The sequence below is a fragment of the Artemia franciscana genome, chromosome 7 (assembly GCF_032884065.1).
Source record: "Artemia franciscana chromosome 7, ASM3288406v1, whole genome shotgun sequence".
Taxonomy (NCBI): Eukaryota; Metazoa; Arthropoda; class Branchiopoda; order Anostraca; family Artemiidae; genus Artemia; species Artemia franciscana.
In genome coordinates this window covers 44,015,197-44,030,311 of record NC_088869.1, presented here as the reverse complement: position 1 = coordinate 44,030,311, position 15,115 = coordinate 44,015,197, and the positions used below count along the sequence as shown (strand labels likewise).

The 15,115-nt window shown below is 34.5% G+C and overlaps 1 protein-coding gene across 1 annotated transcript in view; it reads left to right on the top strand.

Moving 5' to 3' along the window:
* Positions 1–5,222, top strand: part of LOC136029701 (uncharacterized) — a 95,609-nt gene extending 90,387 nt beyond the window's left edge. The window contains exon 9 of the mRNA XM_065708205.1: positions 4,537–5,222. Coding sequence (XP_065564277.1) covers positions 4,537–5,112 — 576 coding nt within the window. The 3' untranslated portion in view covers positions 5,113–5,222. The remainder of the gene's footprint in view (positions 1–4,536) is intronic.
* The last annotated feature ends 9,893 nt before the right edge of the window (positions 5,223–15,115 follow it).

The following is a 15,115-nucleotide window of genomic DNA, read 5'->3' as shown; positions in this document are numbered from 1 at the left end:
ATTCAACTGTGTCATTATAATTTTGGTCTCTCAATCTCTTTTAATTTTTGCGTAGATCTAATATATTTTTTTCTAGTATAATTCTAATGGGTCACTCTTTCATTTTCTCAGATTGAAAAGTGAAGTTTTCCACTGGCTGTAATGTTTTTGTGTACTTTTATAGCTATTAATTCATTTGATATCTATTATTTCAAATTATATTCTTATGGAAAAGTGTTTTTTAACCATTGCCTGTTATTCCCCACCTAAATGTATTTAAAACTATGATACCCCTAACCCTTTTAACAAAATTCGACACTGAGAAGGAATTTATTGTTGGCATATTATTCTGCCAAGGAAGCCATTTACTTTCCGTCAGTGCAAACGCAGGTCGAAGTGGGAATTGGTGTCATTGAAGTGCACATCCAAATTGGGTTTTTACTGTAATCGAAGGTAACTCGAGAGAGGTGAACTTCTTTTCCAGATTTTTCACCCGTACCAATATTTGCGTTAATTATGTTGTCACAAAAGTCAGTAACAACAAGGCTGATTCCATTACAGAAGGCATTTTGGACAGTACCGATTCTTCAAGGCCATCTATCCACCCTTTATCGTCAAATCCACAGACATGAGCTAGACATGCTTGTTTGTATATCACATAACGAATTTGATTCACTATAAATAGATCTTGAAAACCTGTTGTATCCTTCATATGATTGAGAAGTACTCGCAAACAGAAGTACTCTGGATGAGCTATGTAGTTTACGTTGTAGATTCAACTGAGTCGGGATCGACGGATTCGTGGTTGTCATGTTCTCGATTTTTTCATTCCATTTAAAGTTTTCAGGCATTCCTCAATAATAGGGAAATTCCTGGTTGGTTTTCATTTGTTGGGTATCGCTGCTAAATATTCGCCAGTATGCTTCAGTTGGTGCTATGCAGCGTCCTTCCACATAGGTGTCTGCTTCATTTTAAGCCAAACATCGTTTATTTTCGGTAATTTTTATTTAAGTTCAATCATAAGCTGAAGCGGCATTGTCATTTTCCATTTTTTCAATCATACAACTAGCTTTTTGATTTAACTCCCCGCACAGACTATGAATGATCCACTTTAACAGTAATTCTTTTAATGAAGGATCGTCGGTATTTGGAGTCTCAGCAGAAATAAAATCATCAATTTCGACTGGGTTTTGGATTCGTCCAATAACGATGGAGCTTTCGAAATGTTCAGCACAGTAGCGTGTTGATCTGGTGAATGATGACTGTAGCATTACTTTTTCGCCAAAGACTTCGTATTGCAATATGAAGTCGCATTGCAATGCATTCTGTTTCGAGTCCAAGTCATTTAACACCTACGTAGTTATCAACCATAACAGTTTTTTCATTTAATTTTATCCATTGAATTTGATCACGTTCAACAGGAATACATGTATCAGCAATATAATGTTGGTAAAGCCGTCCACCAAAATGTAAAGCATTAAAACCTATCTAACGCAGGTCAGGTGTTACAGCTCGCAGGGAAAGGCTTTTGGTGTGTTCAGGTTAAAAAGTGATACGATACTGTGCTAATTCAAGACGTTTTAGATGTCGATGAATTGCATAATGTGTTTGAAGTGGCATATACTCGGTCAATTTTGACAATCCAGCTGGAAAAACAACGGTTAGGTAAAGAGCTCCACACAATGGTCGGTATTTTTTAAACTGACAGTATTTCCGCCGCATTGTTTTACAACTATTTCAGTTGACGGAAAACTATGGTCAGCATTAAGAGTAAGAACAGCGTATAATTCATTACATGCTAAAGGGTTTTACATTAGTGCATGACTTCATTACAATACTGTCATGTATCTACTTGTTGTGGTTCTTTAAATGAATTTTATGTCATTAACATGAAAAATGTAACGTCATTTAAATAAAAAGTGTGTTTCCAAAATCAAGCCTCTAAACGAATTTTCTCAAACTTGTGACCTCTCAAAATTATTTTTTAAGTTCAGAAAATCCCAGGGTGCCAATTTCAAAAGAAAACATGGAACCGTTTTCAAGAAATAGTTTATATATTTGTATTGAATAATATAACCCACACCCCCTGAAATTTCGTGAATTGACACCGCTGGTAAATCATATAGCACTTGGAGTGTTACAGAGAAACACAATGGTAAATCTTCATAGAGGTAGGTTGTAAATAAAGGTTATTCTGTCTTTACCATATGATGTTTTCTCTTTTCATTACACCCTACCCCTTCTTTTCAAGCCCGATCCAAAATAAATTCCTAGGGAATATTTTTTCCCAAATACATACTCTACAAAGTCTGGATTTGTAAGTGCAACAAATAGGTTATTAACTTTATTTCAAACTATATTACCAAGAGCATGCTTGATTTTTGTCCAAACCCTAAACTCAATTTTTTTTCCAAAATCCAAAAGTAAAGGTTCAAAAAACGGCCTTGACTCTATAATGTAGAACAAATGGAATTATTGGAACAACCTTGTACTTATTTGTTTAATACCATGCACCTGAATATTCTGAACAGGTTAGACTAGAATGTGATCTATAAAAAAAATAAAAAAAAAACAGGGTGTGGTCACCACTAAAATAAATGACAAAACATCTGAAACGGTAGAAATAGCTTCATCATCTATGTAATGTTGTGTTATTAAAGAACAGAATGCAAGAGAAATTATCTCTATTTTACAGCCTAATGACAAATAATTAAAGATTTGTCTTGCTGACTTTTTGATTCGGTACGAAGGTCAGTGGATATTAAAAATATTTTGCCAAAAAAACAAGTTTGTTATCGCCAACCTCCACGTCCCCGGAAAGGCTAATGTGTCCTTTGTGCTTTACGGAAAACAATTTGAATGGCTTAAATTAAAAGTTTAATTTAACTAAATTAGCCGATTAACAAAAACAGAAAAATAAACCATTAATTAAAAAAACATTAATGAATCAATAACTTATTATATACTTGCCGGACATACTTAAATTGACAATTGTAATTTGAATGTAATAATGAAAAAATGACTACAAAAAAGGGTTTTGCTTACAGTAAAGGAAAAAAAAATCTAGTCACTTTTGACTATGCCCAGGATGACGAGGGAACTAAAAAATGGGAACATCATCCCTATTCATGACAATTTAATGTTTTAAGCTTTAGATTTGCTTTTTAATTTCTATGGGAAAACTGCGTGTTTTTGCTTTTTAGTTTATTTTCTTATTGATATAGTATCTGTATGTATTAGTGATTCACCAATCATTTATAGTTTAATTCACTAAGTTTGTATTTTAATTGACGCAGTTAGTGTATACGATAATTGATGACACTGATGACCATAAAGTTACATGAATAATAAGACCAGTTAACCTTGATTAATAATAGGAAGGTAGTCTTGGTGGGAGTAGCCAGACAAGGATTTTTTAATTTATATTATAATATTAGCCTCAATTTTTATAAGCCACGACCTTAAACATAACAACTTTGGTGAATATCAAGCATTTTGTGTAGAATACGTACTTGATTTATTTTAATGCTGATGTATCTATAAACATTTTTTGGGGGGGTGCACCAAGACTCCCAGGTATCTTGGAGACTTCTTCTAGGGACCTAATTATTGTGGTGGAAAGCTTTAACAGAAAATTTTAGAGGAAAGGAAAAAATAGCTTCAATATTTTGAGAGCTATTGTTCGAGTTTTTCAATTTTGCACATTTTTTTGTGTGGTATGGCCACTGGATTATAAGCCTTTATTTACCAACTTTGGTGGAAACAAAATATAAATTGTTACTTGTGCACTTAGTGTTTATTTCTTCTAGGTTAGTTACCCTTCAATTGTAGGTATTTTAGTGATTAATATATAAAATTTAGGATAATTCTCTAGACAGCCCTTAAACGATGTATAGTATAAAGAGGCACATAACGTACATCGAAAAACAAGCAAACTTGGAAATTAGGCAAATAAAAATTGTATAAAATCTGTCAATTTTCCAGTTTCCAGAATTTAAAAAAAGTTTGCTGATCTGAAATATTTATATAAATGTCGAGTTGTGCGCTTAGTGTTTTTTTCTTTTAGGATAGTTACCCTTCAATCGTACGGATTTTTAGTGATTAATATATAAAAATTTAGGGCAATTCTCAAAATAGCCCTTAAACGATGTGTAGTCAAAAGAGGTACATCGTGTACTTCAGAGGACATGCAAGCTTGGGAGTTAGGCAAGTAAAAATTGTACAAAATCTATTGATTTCCCAGTTTCCAGAATATAAAAAAAAACTCCGCAGATCTGGAATATTTTGAGCTCAAATAGGTTCGTAAATAACACAATTAATTTAGGCGTGATTGCGTCGACACTGAAAAAAACAACATACGTTTTCAAGAAACTACATCTCTTCGCCCCTAGGGAGTAAATAAATGAAAAATAGTAATGAAGAATTTTGTATTATGTGATATAGATCTTACACAAGTATACTTGGATTTAGGGCTACTAAGGAATATTTTGATTAACTGCCTTACTGTGCTCACAGATAAAGATCCCCATTTTAAATTGACTGATCTACCTCTTCTAGGACGTTCTTGCAGAAGAAATAGAAAATAATCCTGCTGTTGAAGAAACTCCATTTCAACAGGAAGAAGTGAAAACACAAGCAGTGGTACCTGTAGAAGCTGTTGAGGCCGAAGAAGCAGAGCAAGCCGCTGAAGAAGCAGAAGCACGGTCTGCATTGCCTGTTGCAGACGTTCAAACTGCTGAAGTAGCACCGATTGCAGCAAAAAATGCTGAAAATCAGCCAGCTCCAGGGGAAAGCACTAATTCAGAGCCACAGAACAGCTATAAGCCTTACAGACCCTACAGACCACCATACCCACCACAGTCATATCGTAGACCATACCAGCCACAGTACAAGCCCTACCCATACAAGCCCCGTCCGTATTATCCAGACCCTTCGTATGGACAACGCTCCTATAATCCAGTACCTTACACTTCAAAGGCTTATCCTCCCAGCAAATATGAGCCAAGACCTTACCCACCAGCACCATATGTTTCAAAACCTTACTCTCCAAAGAGCTACGCACCAAGACCTTACACGCCAGCACCGTATTCCCATGCTCCTCAACATTATTCTTCATACAGACCTCGATTTTAGCGTCTGGTGCTGTCAGTAGATCTGACATTATAGCGAGAGATTAAAGAAGGTGTGATGCCATAGTTTATTTTTGTACGCTTAATTTTTATAATAAATGTTTCTATAACATGTATTTTGTACTGTAAACTTTGAAGTCTCACTGCTTGTAAGAACAATCTTAAAGACCAATAAATCAACCGGTAGAACCAAACCAAGGGGCTACAAATTTAACTGGGGAGCATCTTTTGTAATCAGTGGGTTATTTGCAGAATAAATAACTATATTTTAAAGTAAAAAAAAATAAAAAATTACATGAGTATTACATTTGATAGCGTCCGTTTGTATTTAAAATTAAGTAAAATAATCAGGTTGTTTGTCCCAATGTAATGAATAATGTTTAAATGGAAACCTTAGTCACTTTATCCAGTTCGTCAATTGCAAAGAAAATAAAGTTTTATTTCTCATGAGAATGATAAAAGACGTTAAAACATAAATGAACAGAAATGATTAAATTTCAGTTTGGCAAGTGCTTTCATTAAGGCCTTTTAGAAAGTAATTAATATCACCAACAGTAAAATTAAAGTATGTTATTTGCCGGATTGTGTTTGAAAATATTTGGACAAAAAAACTCTGAATTGATGCGGAGTCGAGTCGAGTTGATGGCTGAAAACATGAAGCAAGGGCTTGTGAAAAAATTTAGAAAGGCGTCTTTCGAATAGGTGTTTTTTAAGCAATGCCAGATATTTCGTAATAACCAAGTGCTATTTCTCTCCTTTTAGTGGCACTGAAAGACAACTTTAACCCGAAGAATGCTAAGTGACAAAACTTCCTATGTCCTATTTTTCAAAGGTCATTTGTTTTCAGCAATGATGTCAGGCTGAAAGTTTTACTATTTAATTGTCTGTTTTCTGGGAGACAATCTATTTTTTGCTTATATTTCAATGAAAACCCTGATTCTGAACAGGTTGTTTTTTCAAACACTTAAATATAAATTTTGAACGGTTCGTGGTAACGTACTATAAGTAAAGAGCGACTCAGGCTAATAGTAACCAAAAGTGTAAAAAAGGAACTTTACTTACAATTAATCACAGTTTTTGGTAACGGAATGTATGTAAGGAGTGACTTGGCCCAATACTAACCAAAAATCTGAAAAGGAATTTTGATAATAGTGAATACGTCAAAAGAATTAGCTTTTTGTGCTGATTCTTAACGTGTAAAATGTATTAAGTTTAATGTAACCCATCAACGAAATTGAGAAAATTTTCTCGATGTTCGAAAAACAGAAAAACCTCTAAAACCGAATAATTTTGTATTTTTACCAGAAGAAGAATCACGGTTGCTAGATTATTTGTGTGTTTATTTTTTTTTCAAAAAGGTGATTGCATTGAGCCAAATGTCATAGAAAATCCAAAGGAGGCTCATTCAAACGGAAATGAAAAGTCCTTGTGCAATTTTTGAGTTACCGAAAATATCGGAGGACAACAAGCCCCTCTCCTACGCCTCTTTTCGCCCAAATACAACCGATCAAGATTTTGAGATAGCAATAACCACTGTATAAGTAAGGTGATAAGAATGAGTTTCGAAGTTATCGAGGCATTAGTCTGGTATTAGTCTGGTCTCTGTAGGTTGCAAATTGCTTAGTAATATGATAATTTTTAGACTGAGAGATGCTGTAGACAAAATTTTAAGGGAAGAACAATACGGTTTTAGAAAAGGTAGAGGATGTGTCGACCAAGTTTTCACTCTTAAGCTAATAATTGAGAAGTGCCTTAGTTGTCAAACACCTTTGGTCCTCAGTTTTATAGAATAAGAGCAAGTGTTCGATTCTGTTGAAAGAAGAGCTTTAGAAAAGGTCTTACCCTTATATAGTATACCAGAAAAATACATTAAAGTGATATGTGCTATGTACGAGAATAATACTCCTGCGGCTAAGGTAGGAAATGAGGTTAGCAGCCGGTTTTGTATTAAATTAGGAGTTAAGTAGGATTGTGTTCTATCCCCTTTTACATGGATCATTTTAATGAACTTCTTCTTAGAGAGCACAGGGAAGGTAATGGGAGACCACGGAATCAAATGGAAAGGAAAGACTCCCCTGAACTTAGATTATACTAATGATTTAAGCATCCTAGATGAAAGTGTGAACAATATGAATGAACTTTTAGAGGTTTTGCAAGTTCAGGGTGCTAGAATAGGTTTGGAAATTAATGTTAAGAAGACTATGTCACTAAGGCTTGGAACAAGTGAAGATGAAAAGGTGACGTTGGGTAACGAAAAGATTGATCAGGTGGGCAGCTTGAATTACCTTGTTAGTATTATTAGTAAAGACGGTGGAAGCAGTGAAGATGTTAAAAGTAGAATAGCACAGGCTCAGGGTAATTTTTCCACAGTTTAAAAAAGTTTAAAGAGTAGGAAGATAAGTCTGCAAACCAAGATTAGAATATTTAAAGGTTCAGTGATGAGAGTAGTCAAACTGAAGCAAGGGCGCTCCGAAGAGCGAGTGAAGACTTACTAGATGTTTTCTAGAGAAATTGCCTACAGATCGTTCTGGGTACCCAGCTGACTGACCGTATTTCAAACAAAAGGCTGTATAAAATGTGGCTGTAAAAGGCTGTAAAACAAAAGGCGTTGAAGAGGGAACAGCCCTTTTCATATACGGGGTAATTTCTGTTTGTTTTAAGTTATAATTTCCCTCGTTAATTTCTGTAATCTTTTTTTATTTTATTTAATCAATTAAGGATTCATTGTTTAGATCAGAGTATTCAGCACATAATACAAAATGTCGTTCTACTTTCCAAGGAGGATGATATTTCGGAGGGTGCATGTTATATGAAACAAAAAAAACTTAAATCCATTGGGAGGGGGCTGAAAAAAGTTCAACCCTCTATAAAAGTGGCTGTCGTTTCCGCTTTCCATTGAGCAGCCCAAATCCTCAGGTACTGATAAAATACACGTGTTAATTATCCTCGACTACATACTTAAGTCCATTCTTCATCTTCATCTTTCATTATATCAAGTTTCATTGCATCCTAAATATTCAGCAATATTTGTAACAAAGCATCTTTGATTTCAGAAAATGGTCATCTATAATTACGCTGAAATGATAGGCATTTTTCTATTGTTTTGCGGTTTGGTTAAACTCGCCAGGAAACCTTCGAGGCTGATCAGGACTCATCAAACGATGGTAACGGATATAAGGTCCATTGAGCAGGATCCGAGGATAATAGCCTCTTTCCTTGTGCGTGACATATAAGAACCAGCTATGCAAATAATTAAAGACCCGCTTAAATAAGTCAGACATATGTCGTCTCAGTTCTTCTTGGGGACGTCGTGAAAAATCAAGCATTTTCCTGGAGCGAAGGGTATCAACCAAAATCTAATTTTTTTGAAAGTTGAATGTTCTTTTTTTTTATAGGAGGGATCATTTCAAATGATATTCCTGACTAAAATGTCAGTTCTTCTTTGTTTGTTACTTTATTAGGTCTCATGGCAAGAGACATACAAAAATCTTGTTTCTATTCTGAATCTTGTTTCTATCTAATTGTTACAATGTAACTGATGCATATGCTGCTTTTGTAATAAATATTGTAGATTTCAATGATAAAGCATCGCATGAATGGAGCCATATCTTGCACCAGTAAGATAGGGGCATCATTAGGAAGTAAATGTTCATGTCTACATTCTTTGTCTTATAAAATGAAAAAAAAACAAGTTTTTTAACTGAAAGTAAGGAGCGACATGGAACTTGAAACGAACAGAAATTACTCCGTATATTCAAGGGGGTTTTCCCTCCAAAACGCCCAGTTCTTTATGCTAAAGTTTTTGCTGTTTTAAAAAGTAAAGTTGAGAGAAAGAGTCAAACTTCAGCGTAAAGAGCGGGGCGTTGAGGAGGGAAAAGCCCCTTTAATATACAGAGTAATTTCTGTTCGTTGTAAGTTTTAATGTCGCTCCTTACTTTCAGTTAAAAAAACTTGTTTTTTTCATTTTATTACAATAAATAATAATAATATTTTTTATTTTAGACTTTTGCCTTCTCAGTGTGAAATCTATGTTACTAGTATGAAAATCTAGGAAAGGAATCGGACAAAGATTTTTTTTTCGTTTTTGTTTAATGAGATACACAAAAATCTCGGGGAGGGGGTCATTTTGTCTTTTTTCAGATTTTTGTAATGGAAATACCCAAAAACATATTCCAATATCAAGGATGATAATTGCTTGCCCCCTCCCGCAATTAGCACCCTCTACCTTCTCGAAAATAGTTTGCATGATTGATCTGACAAGGACTTTACCTGTGGGTGCCAAAGCACATTAATTAGAAATTGAATGATTTTAGGCTAAAACGAACACCTCACTCCCCTTCCTCCTTTAACTTTTTGGATCCACATCAGGGATTTTTCTTTTCTCGAGAAAATGATCTGTACTTATGTTCGGGTCTAAAAATAAATTCATTGATGAGCTTGCGCTATCAACCAAATTATAAACTGGAAAATTATTAACATAAGCTCATTTTAATTCTTAATAGTACTTTTCTATTTCTAACCTAAGCACGTTTTGGTTATACCAACCAGGTGATATCCTAATGATACTACTAACGCAGTTTCATAAAAAATTACATAAAAAAACTAGTTTTTTTAACTGAAAGTAAGGAGCGACATTAAAACTTAAAACGAACAGAAATTACTCCGTATATGAAATGGGTTGTCCCCTCCGCAATCCCTGACTCTTTACGCTAAAGCTTTTAATTGTTTTAAAAAGCAGAATTGTGGCAAAGAGTCAAACTTTAGCGTAAAGAGCGAGGGATTGTGGAGGGGACAACCCATTTCATATACGAGGTAATTTCTGTTCGTTTTAAGTTTTAATGTCGCTCCTTACTTTCAGTTAAAAAAACTAGTTTTTTTTATGTAATTTCTGAACGTTTTTAAATTAATGCATGTTTGAATTTAGCTCTCCACACATAAATTATTAAAATGAAATTTGCATATTAATTCCTTCTTTGGCTAAATGGCTTTCTCTTAGTTTTGATCAGACGATTTTGAGAAATAAGGGATGGGGAAGGAGGCCTAGTTGCCATGCAATTTTTTTCGGTTACATAAAAAGGCAACTATAAATTTTAATTTTTAACGAATTTTTTATTAGTAAAAAATATACGTAACTTAAGAATTAACTTACGTAACAAACTTATATGAGGGGGTTTGTACCCTCGTTAATACCTCGTTCTTTACACTAAATCGTAAGTTTTGTCCCAATTCTTTAAGAATGACCCCTGAATCAGAAAGGCCGTAGAATAAATAGTTGAAATTACTAAAAATACTATAGCATAAAGAGCGAGGTATTTATCTCCTCCTAAATACCTCACTCTTTATGCTAAAGTATTTTTAGAACCCTTCATATGCGTAATAATCTCTGTTCGTTTTAAGTTTCAATGCTACTCTTTACTTTCAATTGAAAAACTTTTCCATGTTTATTTTTTCATTGTTTTTTTTTATATTAATTTTAGAAAATTCTGCGCCCTTTTCATTGAATTTCTATTCCCTCATGACATATTTCTCCAAGAAAAGATCCTCCCACATAGCCCCCTCCCCTCAACCGCACCCCCAAAACCTAAAAAAAAACCCTGAAAACGACTGTACACTTGCCAATAACCATTATTATATGTAAACACTGGTCGAAGTTTGTAACTTGCAGCCCCTCCCCTAGGGACTGCGGGGGAGTAAGTCATTCCCAAAGACATAGTCATTATGGTTTTTGACTATGCGGAACAAAATGGCTATCTCAAAATTTTGATCTGTTGATTTTGGATAAAAAATGAGCGTGGGAGGGGGCGCAGGTGTACTCCAATTTTTTTGGTCACTTAAAAAGGCACTAGAACTTTTCATTTCCGTTAGAATGAGTCCTCTTGCGACATTCTAGAACCACTTGGTCGATACGATGACCCCTGGGGAAAAAAAACAAAACAAACAAATAAACACGCACCCGTGATTTGTCTTCTGGCAAAAATTACGAAATTCCACATTTTTGTAGATAGGAGCTTGAAAATTTTGCTATAGGGTTCTCTGATACGCCGAATGCGATGGTGTGATTTTTGTTAAGATTCTGTGACTTTTAGGGGGTGTTTCCCCCTATTTTCTAAAATAAGGCTAATTTTTTCAGGCTCGTAACTTTTGATGACAAAGAATAAATTTGATGAAACTTATATATTTAAAATCAGCATGAAAATTTGATTCTTTTGATGTATATTTTAGCATCAAAATTCCGTTTTTTAGAGTTTCGTTTACTATTGAGCCGGGTCGCTCCTTACTACAGTTCGTTACCACGAACTGTTTGACAAGTTTTTTGAGTTGTCTCCTTTTTTACATTTGCTTATGATGCACTCCCTCTTTATTTTGTTTTCACGGTGGGCTTAAAAAAAAAATAATAATCACAGATTCATTCTAATACACCCAAGGATTTATTTTGCCAGTTTATTTTCTAGCTCAGTGATTTTTGAACGATGTGCCAAAGGATTATTTTTATGAAGGTAGTGGCAACCCTAATGTATTCCTCTGCTACACTGTATTCCTTGATTTCATTTGGTATAGATTTAAACTTAAGAGCGTCAAACCACTGTCGAATTAAGTTTTACGATAATGTATTGCACAAGAGACGTACTATTTAAGTTTTAGCTTCATATCAAACTAAGTCCAGGGTTTTAAACAAAAATGCTAGTTTTTTTTCCAGTTAAATGGGTATATTATGGAAAGTTAAAAGAGAGGATCTTCAAAATCCAATTACGTTTGATGACGACGTTAAAAATTTGATTTTTTTGTTGTTGTTATTACTGTTATATAGGAAGAAACTCTCAGCACGAGTGCTGAGCGGGCATAATTTAACTTTATAGATAGATAGATAGATAGATAAGTGTATTTCAAAAACCCGTGGGCCATATACACACAAAATATAAATAAATAACAGACAAGCAAGGAGATTAACAACAGTACGAACACGCACAAAAAAAAACAGAATTCAACGCAAAAAGTACCTAATCTAACTACAAAAGAAATTCATCATATAAAACTTTTTCTTCTTATTAAAGATTTTTCTATATATACTCCCACTCGAAATATTGTGGTTGGGTTACTATTTTGTAGAATACCCGGAAGCATCAAATTAATCCCATGCAAATAAATTTCCCGTAAATCCAAGAGCACCGGGCATTTCCGGAGAAAATGATCCAAGTCTTCATCATCATCTTTACAAAGAGGACAAAGATACCGCCTATCAGGACCAACTATCATTTTATTTTTGTCGAACGTTTTTTGCCTGTTCTGGATTGGAAGACAATTTGCCCTAAGCTGAATCCAACGACGTAGAATCATAGCCGGTAAATTAAGTTTAAAATAAACTTCCTCCCCAAAACTAGGTTTTGCCTGATTATAATGTTGTAGGGTTGTAGAATCAAGAACCAGCCCTTGCCAATGCTGAATTTCCTGACTCTCTAATATAAATCGTACCTGGCTTTCTAAATTTGCTGGTACATCGCGAGAGCAAAGACCATTATTCCATAAATAAGGCATTCCTACTTTTTCTAGTAATGATTTAATTTGGGATGGCCACGAGGTTTTTAAACCACATTTCAACATCTCTTCATATGCCACTCTTACTAGTCTATCTTCATTACTCTTAGTTAACTTCAACCAGAATCTAAGCATTAAAATATACCTACGTAGCTTTAAAGAAAACAGGCCCATATCACCTTTCAGAATCTGTGAATGAGTTGTCTGATGTAAACCAAACACTCTTTTATAATACTGGAGCTGAAGGGACTCCAGTTGCTGCACCGTTTCTCCACCCCATATCTCTGCTCCATATTCTATTACGGGTAAAATTTTTGTGTTAAATATTCCTTTATGCATTTTTAGGTTTTTGATCCCCATTATCGTCGGGTTTCTAAATATAGCTGACATGGCCACCCTACCTCTCTTAATTATTTCATCAACATGACTCCTTAGGCTTCCATTTTCCGATAAGATAAAGCCTAAATATTTTATTCTTTTACTTATAAATAGTTCCTTATTATTAAATTTAAACGTATATTTTTCATCGTCCCCAACCTTCCTTTTTTTAAAAATAACAACTTCGCTCTTTTCAGTATTCAGCCTTAACTTTTTTATATGCAAATATTCTTCTATGAGATTCAAAAGAGTCTGTAGATCTTGCGGTTTATTAGCCACCAAAGCAATATCATCTGCAAATAATAAGAGAGATAGTTTTTGAGTCCCTAGGCTAACTTTCGGAGCCCATCTATTCTCTAGAAAATTAACAACATCATTAATAAAAATATTAAACAACTTAGGTGAAAGGGTGCTGCCCTGTTTTACTCCCCGCTTAATATCAAAAAGCTTCGAAAACCTATTACCAACTTGAATGATTCCACTCACACAAGTATACATGCTCACTATCAATCTAACAAATGAATGGGGAAGGCCAATATTTAGCATGGCATCCTTCAATAACTCTCTGTCGACACTATCAAAAGCCTTATGGAGATCCAGAAATCCCACATAAAGACAAGTTTTACCCTTTCCATATTTATCTATTAATGCCTTTAAAATAAACACACTATCTGTCGTCCCATACCCTGTCCTGAAACCTCCTTGTTCCTCATGTATTAAATTATTTGTATTTAACCAATTGGAAAGCCTGGTATCTAATATTTTCTCCAAAACCTTACTTAAAGCAGGGACAAGTGCTATTAAACGATAATTTTCATGAGCCTTCGGGTTTCCTCTCTTAAAAAGTGGTATAAACAATGATGTCTTCCAAGCGCTTGGCCATTGCCCTGACCTTAACACCTTATTACAAAGAAGAACAATTATCGGTATCAAAATGGAAAGAAAATTCTTAAATAACAATATTGGTATACCATCAACACCCGCAGCAGTACCACCTTTTAACTTCTTAAATATTGACTTAATCTCTTGGCCATTCACATTACCCACTAAATCGTAATCATGTTCTCTCATGGGATAAATAACCATGTCTGGGGTATGCGCTACCTCCTGAAGATCTGCACAAACACCATCTAAATTATTTAGGTAATCAGGCCATGAATCAGCTTCCGGAACAGCCTGGGTATTAACATTTCTCCTTCCACTATCATTCTTTATATAGCCCCAAAACTTTTTAAAATCTTTATTTCTAAAATCATCAGCGATATCCAGTTTCTTCTTATGCTCGTACTCTTTTTTTTTTCTTTTTATTAAACTTTTATATTCTCTTCTTTTATCTTTATAATTAGCCAATTTTAGACTTTGATCTTCCGCGCTATCAAATTCATTCAAACGATTTAATAAATATTTTGCTTCTTCTTTCATTAACTTGCAATCCAAGTCAAAATATCCCTCATTCTTTTTTAATTTTTTAGTTAGGCCACATGATTCTGCACAACTGCCCATTATTTCATTTAACAGCATAATTACACTATGTGCATCTTTTTCATTGTCTTCTAACGCTTTCAAATTATTTTTTACATGCGAGTCCAATAGCTCCCTTCTAAATGCCTCAATATCTTTATCTGTTAAATCATTTCTAATTCGTTTTCCTAAACCTATTTTTCTATAATCCGCATTATAGAAATTTCTTAGTCGTGAACCGTGTTTCGCAAACTGCCCAATCTTCACCTCAAGCATAATAGCTCTATGATCAGATCCAACTAAATCTAATACTCCCATATTTATTGATTCAGGTACAAGTTGCGTATTAATTAGCACATAATCTACAACACTTGGAGTTGGACCCGAAAGGCAAGTGAACTCGCCCCTACCCTTATCCTTCCCAAACCTACCATTCGCAATCATCAGACCATGTTCCCCACAAAACGCCAGGAGCTTTCTTCCCCATACATTTATTTTTCTTTTTTCATCCTTGTTGCTTCGTGGTATTCTACAACAAATTGGGACAAAATCACCTAAATCTGGAATCAACACATCTGGGATCTCAGCCTCCAGGCCGGTATAAGCATTGAAATCCCCCATTAACACACAATCCA